Source organism: Cygnus olor, chromosome 1 (genome assembly GCF_009769625.2).
Source record: "Cygnus olor isolate bCygOlo1 chromosome 1, bCygOlo1.pri.v2, whole genome shotgun sequence".
NCBI classification, from domain to species: Eukaryota; Metazoa; Chordata; class Aves; order Anseriformes; family Anatidae; genus Cygnus; species Cygnus olor.
The window spans coordinates 70,294,033-70,306,987 of NC_049169.1; the positions used below are offsets into that span (position 1 = coordinate 70,294,033).

The 12,955-nt window shown below is 33.6% G+C and overlaps 1 protein-coding gene across 2 annotated transcripts in view; it reads right to left on the minus strand.

Annotated features, from left to right (window-relative positions):
- CCDC91 (coiled-coil domain containing 91) overlaps positions 1-12,955 on the minus strand; it is a 165,849-nt gene that overhangs the window by 60,539 nt on the left and 92,355 nt on the right. For both annotated transcript variants that reach the window (XM_040545004.1, XM_040545006.1), the window contains exon 10: positions 9,938-10,045. In XM_040545004.1, the coding sequence (XP_040400938.1) occupies positions 9,938-10,045 (108 nt within the window). The remainder of the gene's footprint in view (positions 1-9,937; positions 10,046-12,955) is intronic.

Genomic DNA, 12,955 nt, shown 5'->3' on the forward strand with positions numbered 1-12,955 from the left:
AATGAAAATTGTTTGATGTAGATTCAAATATACAGAGGTCCTGTGGTTTTTCTTGATTCCTGTAAAAAAGAAATCAATTTTTTTTTTCCTGGAATGTGAGTCACAAGACATTGTAAACAGATTTAATCACAACAGCAAGTAGTCAGGGTTTTTTTTGTTATTTTTACATACTAAATTTATTTCTCGGGAATCATGAAGTTCTCCTTTCAGATACATATCTAATGTGTTATGGTATATAATATATACATAGTAAATATTATGATAAATGTGTATAGTGAGTGAAATAATGCAGGATTTTAGTTGTTTTACACTTAAAATTCTGCATTAATGCTATTAAAAAATAATTCTAATTTGGTACAGTTATAATCCTTGCATAGTCCCATTAAACCTAAACTGCAACATTATAGAAAAAATAGAAAATAGAGTGCCTTGTATTAATTGAAATGCTTTCTAAAAATATGGATAGTTACTTTCTGGGTTCTGTACGCTGTCATCGAAAAGGAAAGGAGCACAGGAATTCATCCAATGAGGACACAATTCTTTAGCTATAACTGGTAGGCATCCAGTTTATGTTCCTGCAGATTGATTATTCAACTGACTACTTTTACATAAATTACGAATAGTGGCTAACAAAGTGAATTTATCCATACTGAACTTGGCGATCTGTGTACAATGACTTTCCCAGTTCTGGAAAGGAACCATTCAAAAACAAAACTGCAAACAAATCATAGAACAACTTAAGTTCTTGTGAATACTCAAATGCTAAATAGAATTATAAGAGAATAGAAAGAGAATAAATAAATTTATGTTGTTTGCAGTATCACTGCAGAAAACAATGATATTTTATATCTTCTATGATTCACAAATCTTTGATCTGATGAAAAAAAAACACATAATAATGAAATGACACTTGGAATCTTCCTGTAATAACATTACTTCGAAAAACAGTATATTAAGGTATTAAATTACATATTACTACTTCACACTACAGTGAATGACTGATTTTTCTTGTTAAAAAAAAAAAACTACAAAAATTTTTAATCTAATGAAACTGCGTTCTAGTCAGTAGTTTAACACAAAAAGCACAAACATAGTAAGACTTAATCTCTCATCTCCAATACAGTTAATATTTTTTTCTACCCTCATTACATATGGACATAGAACAATTCCTGTTCCTCAAGATCTGGGAAAAATCTACAGAAACAGCAAACATTCCAATACTTTATTCATCCTCGGGAATAATAAACCACTGGACTGGGCTTTTTAAGAATTCAGCAATTCAGATTTGTTAATCTATTTTAACAAGAAACCATCATAACCCACAAAATTATTTTATTTCAGTCTCATGAAGGAATCTAACAGTAGGGAAAAAATAACACAGGTTGTGGGAAAATGCCTTTATCTCTACTTGAGGGAGATGACAAAAATACAGAGCTGTAGCATCATGATTTTATAATGTTATCAAAATACATCCATTGCTACCCCCTATTCAAAATACTATCCTGAAGAAAAAGGCAACCATATCAAAACAGGAATAGTAGCTTTCTGCTCTTTTAGAAAGACCAGCCATATTTACCAGCATATTCTTTCATATTGTACCTTTTCTTCACTGCTGCTAAGCTAAACCCAAATCAAATGACAAGATCTGGTAATCATAACCGGTTTCTTACACTGTCCTCACTATCTGTGGCATCCAAGTGTTTGGCAGCACAAGGTGGAAAATCTGTCTGAAGAATTCCAACATCTGTTACATATTTCCACTTCCTCAAATTATAACTTATTACTGGATGGTTGAACTGTATCTTTTTGCCAGTTTGAGGTCCAAGTGGCTAACAAAGCAGCAAAACTTTTCTAAGAGGAAGCCCAGGAACCAGCAAAACATTACTAAAAGTTAAAACAATGACATTATAAAGAAAAATTATAACAGTGATAATAAAATAACCAAGCTTAATATTCCTACTTAGGGTTCCATTACGATTTTTCTGCACTTTGCTGAATAACAACGTATGTCAGAGGCTGAAATTACTGCAAGACAACACTGTCAGGGTTAAAACCTTTTGCTGCATCTCTGTTTTACTGTTTATAAATAAAGAAGTTATCCAGACTCATCTAATACCGAAAATACTGTTCTCAAAAAGCATGCACAGCAACAGACTATTTAAAAAGCCCTGAAACCTTGGGATCCTAGGAATACAAAGATAAGAGACTTCCGTAAAAATATGAAAGAGAAGTGTTTAAAAGGGCTAACCCTTCTGTTTTTGTGATCCAATTAATTTTGCAGCCTGTACATGTTATTGCAGAATTGCTCTACCAGGAAAAAAAAAAAAAAAGAGGACATGGACTCCTAAAACACAAACACTATAAACAGCAAAATGTTCAAAAATGGAAGATAGCAAGGGAGGGAAAAAAATTAAACTACAGCTGACAGAGGAGAAAAATCATACTATAATACCTATTTTTTCAGTATTGACAAAAGTAGGTGATAAATTCATAAAAAGCAGAGGAGATTTTAAGGAAAATTGTCATATAAGCAAAAGGCAGACAGTAAAAATCACCCTAAAAAGCTGCTTTCAACTGAAATTTGATGAATCCAAGGAAGCTTTGAAAAATTGGATTAGCGAATATAATGTCCATATAAGATTTCTGGATGAGACTAACAGTATCTTGGATGAATTAACAGTACAAAGGGACTGAAAAATCATCTTTTAACTAAATTGTGACAGTGGGTAGATTCAAAGGAAGTTAGTTTAGAACTAGTAAAGATTTTAATTTTTGAAAAAAGTAAATATGCTTTTTTGCATCTTAGCAATAATTTTTCCTTGCAGAGGTAGACACTAAGCAATAGCCTTACAAAAATAAAATACAGAAAAAGGATAAATTAAACTTTTTCAGAAATTAAAAAAAATAATAATTCTTCCCATCACGGTGAATAGCAGATTACTGATCTTTTCATGTAATTCTCTCTACATAAGCACAAAAATAGTAAACTCTTGATCTTTTCACTCTTTCCACTTTTTTTTTTTTAAATATATATAAGCAGAAATCATGAAGGTATTATAATAATCCAGGAGGAGTAAATACCTCAAGTTGACAATAGGATTCTAAAAATATCTCTTGTTATTTACACAGTCAAGAATTACCAGCAAACAAAGTTCTGAGAAAGTCTAAATTCCCTCTTGATGAGGGGAAAACAGACCTAAAAAGATACACCTAGATGATCTGTGTTTAAGGATGAGACGTTATGAGTAAAGTGAATTAGAGGAAAACATAATGGAAATGACTGATACTTTGCCAGATTCTTCCAACACCAGCAAATCATAAACTTTCTGAGAACTGAAAGAAATGTCCAATGATGGGGATGTGAAAAACACTCTCAAGAATTTCCAAACCTATCATAATTGGAATTTATGAACAAGTTAGATGTTGCCTACTGCACACTTAATTTTTTCAGTCTGCATGTTTTCTGCATTATTCAAGTACCTACTGTTCTCACTGCAAAAAATGACTACCGGCCCCTTTAAAATTAAAACATTCAAAATTCTCTGAATACCAATTTGCATATATGCCTTTCAAAATCAGGTGTGAAGTAAATTTGAAAATTACTGCCACTTGATTGGAAAGAAGCACAAAACCTCTTTTGTTCACAAAGTCTATTGATACCCATTATTATCAAAACATGCTACATATTGTTAGTAGATATAAAAATAAGATTTGAAATAATTTGAAATGATACTTTCTGATTGTGGAACTATATTGCTGAACCAAATAAACATTTTCTCTGGCATACAAATGTTCATTTTCTATACAACACGTAGTTCTTACATTTGACATTTTAGAACTTGTTGAGTTGGGGGTTACTGGTAATCTTCCTAGTTAACAGTTATGCAAAGCACATCAAAATGCATCATCCTAGACAAGGTAAGGAATCTATTACAATCTAGCAGCTCATTACCACTGATACACCATTTTTCTGCCTGTCCACAAGCTGTTCTTGGGACCACTCTCATACTCCAAAAAACAGAGTTCTAGAAATGGAACTTCTATTCTGACAGAACTTTCAGCATTTCTTTTCAAGCTGAAGCTAAACCAGTATTTTCCTGAGCATGCCCCAGCCACCCCATCCTCCACCAAAATATTTTATGCAGCAAACAGATTTTGAACTACTATTTATCAAGTTACAAACATGAATGCAACTGACAGCCAACATCCTGATACAGTGGACTGAAAACAAGAATTAAGAACATGGAGCTAATTCTTCTTAAGTGTTGTTGCATCTACAAATCTAAGATTTGTTTCATAGTTGCAGATAAAACCAGCAGCAGAAATATTTAACTGAATTCTTTCCATTATGGTTGACCCTTATTGTACTGCTTTGTCTCAGTAATTACACTAGTAGCTCCTTTGGCTAGTATGGAAAAAAAAAAAAAATCTGCATCATATACTCTACATAAAGGAAAACTGCAGGATCTTTAACAGTGTAGGAGAAAAGTAGCCCAGTACAGTAAAGGAATATACATGCAACTGAGGTACAAAATTAAGGACTTATATTCCTTGTTTCTTTATTCTTCTTCTACATGAATCAAAATGGAAAATATCCCAATTAACATAATTAAGGACCACAGTAAAATATATCCACTTCAACAACATCCAAAGATGAAGGCACTTCATAATCCAGTTGTATCTCTAGTTTATACTGCTTCCTCAGGAAGACATAGAGAAAAAGACGAATATTGTTAAATCATAATTTAGAAACAGGAATGTGTGATCTGAACCTAACTTAATATACGCTTTAATCCCTCTTCCTCCATGAAAGCCTGCTTCACTTCACACTGTTTAGAAGACAGTAAGGAAGGAGGCCATCAAGGTAAGGAAAGAAAAGTGCAAGATAAATAGAGAGAAAATGACTCTCACACATGACAAATGATTTGTTACAGGTATTTAACAGATAATTTTACCTGGCAGAGTATTGCCAGTGATACCTGACTCTGTGAACTGCAGTTCCAGCATCCAGCCCAAACAATTGCCAAGCTATAAAGTCTCAGTGATGAGACCACATTTCGTTGTATTAGATATATTTAGTTTAAATTATATATATAAAAAATGTCATTTCCCCCCACTGACTAAAACCCAAAGTGTGCATAGCCCATAGTGTAGATCTTTTCCATGACTTATTTTCCCATAAAAGATTGCTAGCACTAACTAAAAAAGGTAGTACTATAATTCAAATTTGTCAGTAAGAGAGATAAACTTACTATGTCTAATTTATTTATATACACACACACAGTTTATGAGATCATACTATTGTTCTACCCTATGTGGCATCTCTATTCCAGTGCTGACCTATACTGAAGCACTTCTATCAACTTACTTTTATATACATCTTAAGTTTTTCTGAGTACTGAAAATTCCATTTGAAACGTTTTGTTGTTGTTTTGGTTTGGTTTTATTTCATTTTTTTTCAAAGTGGGATCAAAATAGTTATCTTAATCAGTTATTTTTCCGAGATATCAACAGTGAACTCAGAATCCAGTGAAATCAGAACTGATGAAACTCTCTATTACCCACACAGAACTTTTTGCATGGTGTGTGTTGGGTCTGTCTAGGATGGAGTCACCTTTCCCTGCAGCAGCCCACACAGTGCTGTGCTCTGCACTCGTAGCTGGAACAGCACTGGTATCACTCCAGTGTTGTGTCTATTGCTGCATAGCGCTGGCACAGCATCAGGACTCCCTCCAAGCCGCCAAGAGCCAGCAGGCTGGGGGTGGGCAAGTAATGGGGATGGGACATCGCCAGGGCAGCTGACCTAAACCAACCAAAGGAATATTCCATAACACCTGATGTCACACTCAGCAATAAAAAGGGGGGCTCTCGTGGGGGAGGGGGCTGTGCTCCTGAACAACCGCTACACGTTTTGAGGCCCTGCTTCCCAGGACATGGCTGAACATCGCTCACTGATGGGAAGTAGAGAATAACTTTTTTTTTTCTTTCTCTCTGTGCTTCCGCGCGGCCTTTTTTTTGTTTGTTTCTTTTTCTCCCCATTCCCTTTCCCTTTAATTAAATCATTCTCATCTCAAACCTCGAGCTCTTTGTGTTGTATTTTCTCCCCCTTCCCCTTTGAGGAGAGGGGGGAGTGAGAGAGCGGTTGTGGTGGAGCTCAGCTGCCCACCCCAGTAAAACCACCACAGATGTTTCTGTTGTCAGTGACTTCTGCTGTTTGTCCAAAAGCAGCCTATTTTGTTTATAAAGTTTTTCAGGAACAAGTTTTTCAGCACATATCTTCATATAACACATGACTTCAAACACGAGATCAAAGTTGGTGTTCATTTTCAGGATGCAACATCAAATGTGTGCATCAGAAAAAGGTAAAGATAAAATTTATAATCTCCCCCACTTATAAAAAACTGACTTGTTTGCCAGTGTCATTTCCTCTGTTATCCTCAAATGGTAGACATGTACAACTGACACGCATTGCTTTCCTAAATACTATCTAACCCAACTGCATCTTGGAATACAGAAGTAAAGTAGTTCCTATTTTCCTGTTCACTGACAAAGGACATCACAAACCTGGTGCCCCTGAATATGCCACAAAAATGCCTGGTTTGCTTTTTGAAATGTAGATCTGAGAGAATATTCCCTTGGAAAAACAAACAAACAAACAAAAAATCACCAGCAACACTAGACCAGGAAGCTTCCATTACAGTGGTCATCAATGAGTTTGAGGGAGCTACTTCTTTCAACACATTCCAGAATAGGACTTAAAAGGGGACCCATAAGGGGACCCAAAAAGAGGACCTCCATACCTAGGGAACATGTGAGATTGTCCATTAATATCAGTCACTTGTCTTGAATATTCTAACAAAAGGGTAGATGTAGAATTACCCAGCATCTGTGGACAATAACTGGATAGTAACTGATGTCACCAGTTCATAACTGAAGTAGTTGTCTCAAAGGCAATACATAGTCATAACAATCAATACAGAGGAATGCTTCACTGAGAGGCAGTTCAGTATTCAGAGTACATTCATCAAAACAACTCAAGCAGATCTTTTAACAGTGCAAAATAATCCCAGGTTTTGAAAGCCTTAAAATTGAAAATCTGAGGCTTCTTCCACTTAACAGAAGAAAAAGTATTATATACTGCACAAGCAGGAACTTCAAGCAAACAAAACTAAACTATAAAACAGACCAGAACTTTCTGACTTTAGCTTCTGTGGGAAAGGTATCTACCAGAAGGGCCACGATAGAAAATGGCTAACTATTTTACTTTTAAGAAGTTTTTGCAATTTTAAATTGAAGACCTCTAGAAGCAGAACTAGGAGAAAAGTTCAGTGAAAAGGTCTGACAGACATGAAACAAGATACAGAATCAAGGACAATTTGTGTTGATGGGCTGATGGTTCTTTTCCGGAGAAGGCGATGATGATGCTACATATAGCTAGCCGGTATGCTGCAAAACCGTGCATGTCATAATCAAAGATGAATTACATAAATTTGTCTAGCAGGAAACTGAGATAGAACTAGGCCTTTCACACCTTCCCTAGCCTTAAAGATACAGCATTTTACATGGACTGTATTAGCAGTATGGTACCTCTCCAGACAGATTTTTAACATGCATCTCCATCACAGGCACATCACCCTGGTAATAGACAGGTTCAAAATCTGAAACTGCAATAAATTCTTATCTCAGGTTAAAGCCAAGCAGAGAAAAACAGCCTTTTTTTCTTCCCAAAGGGACATTTTTGGGAGGGAAGAGTAGGAGAGTTAAGGGGGTGAATTCAATTAGGAGAAAGCATAAGGAAGGAGTCAATACGTTACCTTGATTTTGTGGAACTGGAAATAAAAGATCAGAAAATTTGGAGGAAATGAGGACAAAAATTGAGTGCGTTGACAAAGATTTAAGTGGGGTGAAAATTTGAAAACAAAATACTACTTGTAAGACAAGAATTTTAGAAGGAAAACAGAAACAGAAGCTATGCTTGTGTATAGAACATGCCTGCACTATATGTTTACTGCCATGACAAAAATAAATAATTCTTTCAAGTAATAGATACTCATAACTCTACTTGTAAAGGTGAATATACATGCACAATGCTATAACACATCATTTTAATCAACTTATAATTTCAGCAATGTTGTTAGCACAGAACAAAATCTATTAAACAAAAACAAATACTAAAACAAACACTGAAGCATATATTTAAGAACAGATATATTAAAAAATAAAAATATGGTATACATTTCTCAGACATCTTCCAACAGATTGATGAGTGAACAAAACTTGCAAGAATAAATTTTATTTTATTAAACCTGGTAGTTCTACCACACAGAACTCACAACTTTTGCCTGTTTGACTAGTCTTCAAAATTCCAGTCTTATATCTAAAGATGGCACCTTTTCCAGGATCCAAAAGTGGTCTTAAGCTGCATTAAATGGAGGTATGATTTGAAATGGGCACTGTATTATGTAACTCTATGACCCTTATGTTGTCACGTTCTACTTGAGAAAACAAACAAAAGCACCATCAACAAAAAGCTATCTTACATAGATCTCCAGATAAATTTGAACTTCTTGAAGATGTTTTCAAATTTCTGTCCCCACCATTTGGCTTGAGATGCAAATGTAACATATCATGGGAGCAATACTGTCGCTCAATCTGTAAGTACACCCCCCAATAATCTTCATATAATTCTTCCAGGTTTCAAGAGATACATTCCTTTTTAACATTCAGAAAATTATACTAAGTCTACTAAGTCATGCACGATATTTTCATTTCAGAAAGACAAAGCATTTTATTAGAATTCATTTTTACTTCTTTTATTATACAGAGCTATATGGTAAGCATATGAGAAGTAACTGTAGTTCTGTGCAATATACACCTTAGTCAAGATGGAATCCATTTCTCCACTGTTATGTCTCCTTCCTTTACCCTGTTTATACAGATGCTTACACGTTTAATATATTTTCAGTAAGCATTAATTGACAAAGTCAGAACATACAAATTGCCATAAAATAATGTTGAAAATGGTGGAATACTTCAAATGGCCTTTTGATGAATTTAGGTCTAATTTACCCCAAGAAGTTTATATTAATAAACCATTATGCTTTGCATTTTTGGTAGAATTGTTGCTAACTACTTAAAAAGTTAACTGTTAATTGTAATGTAAACAACTATAGGATGCTATTAGCAAAATAGGTTTTGTTTTTTTTTTTTTTTTAATATAGACTAATGTTTGTTATTGTTTTGATTCAAGAGGACAAACCATAACATTTTCAATAACAAGCCAGGTTTACAATGTTCAGAAGCTCATCAGTAATTGACGTGATTCTAGACATTAAAGGCACACTTGCTATGCAGTGTACCTTTAATCAAGTTATGTTAAATTTATATATATATATATATTCATATATTTAAATAAGTCTCTATATATTATTTATGTAATTCCTCATACTTACTTTTTAATGTTTATATAAGATTTCTATGAAATAAAGAGAGGTTTGGACAACAGATATTTGTGCTTACTTTCTAGGCAGCACCAAAAAAAAAAAAAAAAGTACCAAAAATTTGTGCAAATACCTTGCAATCAAATCCTGTATTTAAATATGTAAATTAAAAGTAGCTGTATGCTGGTCTCCAAGACTACAGAAAATGACAGTTCTTAAAGGATTAAATACTAAGTTGCACTGAGACTACTTCTCAGTGCTATACTCTTGAATTTGTTCTAAGCAGATTTAAATGCCATGAAATACCTTTGATACCAACAGATGGAGAGTCATTATTTACTTTGCATTTTTAAGTAACTCTGTTTACTGTTACGCTGAGGACAAAATGAAAGAGTGATTATTTTCATTGGTGATATCCAAAAAACATATTTTTTCAAACATAGAAGAGCTGAAGCTAAAAGATAATCATGAAGGCTTCTGTATGTCCACACCCATACCTGAGCATTAAGAAGTTCTTCACATTTGTGGGACTGTTTTTCAATTGCCAGTATATACTGTTTTTCAATAGCTGCTTCTTGCTGTTGAACCGTAGATTGTAGCAGTGCCTGAAAAAAAAGAAAAAAAAAAAAAAAAAAAAAGCAGAGAATATTCAACAAAGGTATAACAGGGATGTTTATTGGTAACTGCAAATCAACTAATACTTTTGTATAACCAGAACACAGAATGCTGTTATAAATTTTGGAATGTGCAACTACTAAAGTACTTTTATGTAACACTACCTTCTTTTTAGTCAAGACTAAAATTTTTTGGATCTCAGGTTTCTTATACACAGGCTGCTTAAAAGAGAGCAGCACACAGAAGATAGAGAGAGAGAGTATTTCTGTTAAATATAGTCGGTACAGTGGGACCACACATGAAGAGAAGCATATGAAAGCTGCTGAAGAAAAAAAAAAAAAAGGAAAAAAAGCCAGACATATTTCACTGGCTGACAAAACTCCACATCCTCTCGGCACAGTGTAAGATCCCATGGGCCAAGCATGATCTTCACAACCACAAGTCAAGTAAAAGCAGATGGAAATTCTGAGTAATTTAAAACATAAAAGAACGCCCCCCCAGGAAGTTCACACTCAAATGTGAAGCAGTGGAAGTCAAAGTGTGGAAAGCCGAAGTACGAAGACAATAACAGAAAGATAATAAAATTAGGAACTCTGCATGCATGCACACATGTATTCACATGCACTTGACTGAACTCTGCAGAATTTCCAGCACCTGAACGCAGAAAGAAAAAGAAAAAAAAAAAACAGATATATGAAAAAGTGAATTTTGAAGGAATTATACTCCAACTTCCTTAAACAAGGCTAGTATTTTTACTCAGGATTTACTTAATTCATGTGCTATGCAAGTCTTTTTCCCTAATATTATAAAATATTTATGTCACTTTCCAAATATTCATTGGGCTCTTTATGCACATTAGATGAAACTATTTTTAACTAGTAATCAATACAGCAAACTAGTTGAAATTACTGTGTAAGTTAAAACAGATGTAAGTTCTATAGAAAACAGACATTTGGCCCAAATGCAGACAAAGGAAAAAAAGTACCATCTTTCAAACGACTTTTGTTTTAGAGATGTATTTACTTTCTGGAACATAAAACACACATTCAATATGGTATTGAAAGCTTTTTCAAAAAAACCCAAACCAATAAAAAACATGTTATAAAGAAATAGCAATTTTTTTAAACTACGTTTTTCACTAATTAGCCTCTTTATGCCAAAATTGTTCTTCAGGATATCAGTAATTCTATAGTATAGTAGTACCTTTAGCAAAGGTTCAGAAAAGTTTAAGAGGTAACAAATGGTAGATGGCACTTGACATATACTTTGATTAAAGTGTAAGACTACAGTTACTGGTATTTGCATGGGATTTAGCTAGTCAGGCTAGTCATAAGTTTACTTTCATAAAAGCAAATTTCTTTCCAACTGCATTCAGTTCTTGTGTTGGTATAAATTCAGGCAATCACAAAAAATGTAGCTCTCAAAGAAGTATAACTTCTGTATATGAAACTTTATATGCTAAATCCTACTGTGTATAAACTGAAATTGCCACATATCACTTGCAAAAATTAAGTCTGTACTTTGGTTTTTTTTTTTTCCTCCTAAACCATTGTGACAAGAATTGTTTTGTATAACTGGCATAAAAGAAAAAAAAATGAAAAAAAAAAAAAAGAAATTCTGATTGTATGGAAAACAATAGCAGAATAGTCGTTACAATGTAATGTCATTTCTCAGTTTCTTCTTAGGCCAGAGACTGAGACACTTTATACACTTTACTATGCAAACTTAACTGGTGACTGTTAAATTCCTATTAAATGGTAGAGAGATTTTTTTTTTTTGAGGGAAAAAATTATTCTCCATTAGATGGAATAAAGAGATTAAGATTTTCTGAATTTTATAATTATTCTTTTCTGTATAAAATGCACAAAATTACACATTCAGAAAGTAAAGCCTTCCTCTTCTATTGTTTACACTTCTAACACATTTATACATTTTAAATAGTACCACAGAGATGATCCTGTATTCGACTGTTCCATTAGTTGGCCGAGTTAGGAGACACACAGATCTGTGAAACACTGCTTCAGAGACAGCTTCCATGTTGTGTCATAAGAACTGTCCATACAAAAAATCTTTTTTCTATGAGAGATGGATCCAGCCAAACAGGCCTTTAAAATCAAAATAAAATATTTTAATTCAAACCCAATCTTTTCAAGCCATTTAAAAGAAAATGGGGTGTGCCACATAAAATTCATGTTTTCATGCATTAAAAAAATTACCAGAGAGAAGACAATTTTCAAAATAAATTAAAAGATGAACTTGAGATAATTTTCTTTAATTCTCATTTAACATGTACCTGTTGCCCATGACAGTATTATGTTCTTTGCTGATATGCTATGTTTGCCTGGCTGCAGATGACAGTAAACATAGAGATGAGCATAAAGATGTCAAAAAACAATGTCTCTACACATGATTGTAAAAAAAAAAAGAAAAAAAAAAAAAGGACGAAAATAAATCTGCAGTTAAAAAACTGTTTGCTCACAACAACCATTTAGGATGTCTTGATGGGTAAATAAAGCAGAGATGAATGATATCCATGCAAAGATTATGCAAATTTACAGATAATCAACTACTTAAATCACTAATTAAAAAAACTATTTTACTAAATAACGAATATACTAAACTAGCACATACATTTGGCTGTTTGATGATAAGTGTCATCTTATAGTTCTTATAGTTACTTCCTTCCTTCAGAACAACACTAAAAGTTTGACAAATTGCTACTCTGGGCAACTATTTACCACTGCTGAAATGCCATTTACATTCTTAATTAATTACACTGTTATTCTGCTCCATAGAGCTGTTGATGCTCCATAGAGCTGTGGCCCCTGACTTAGTATCAAGCAATTCTTGAAGCAATATTCCTTCTTTCAATAGTTCAATGAATCAGTTCAAATAAGATT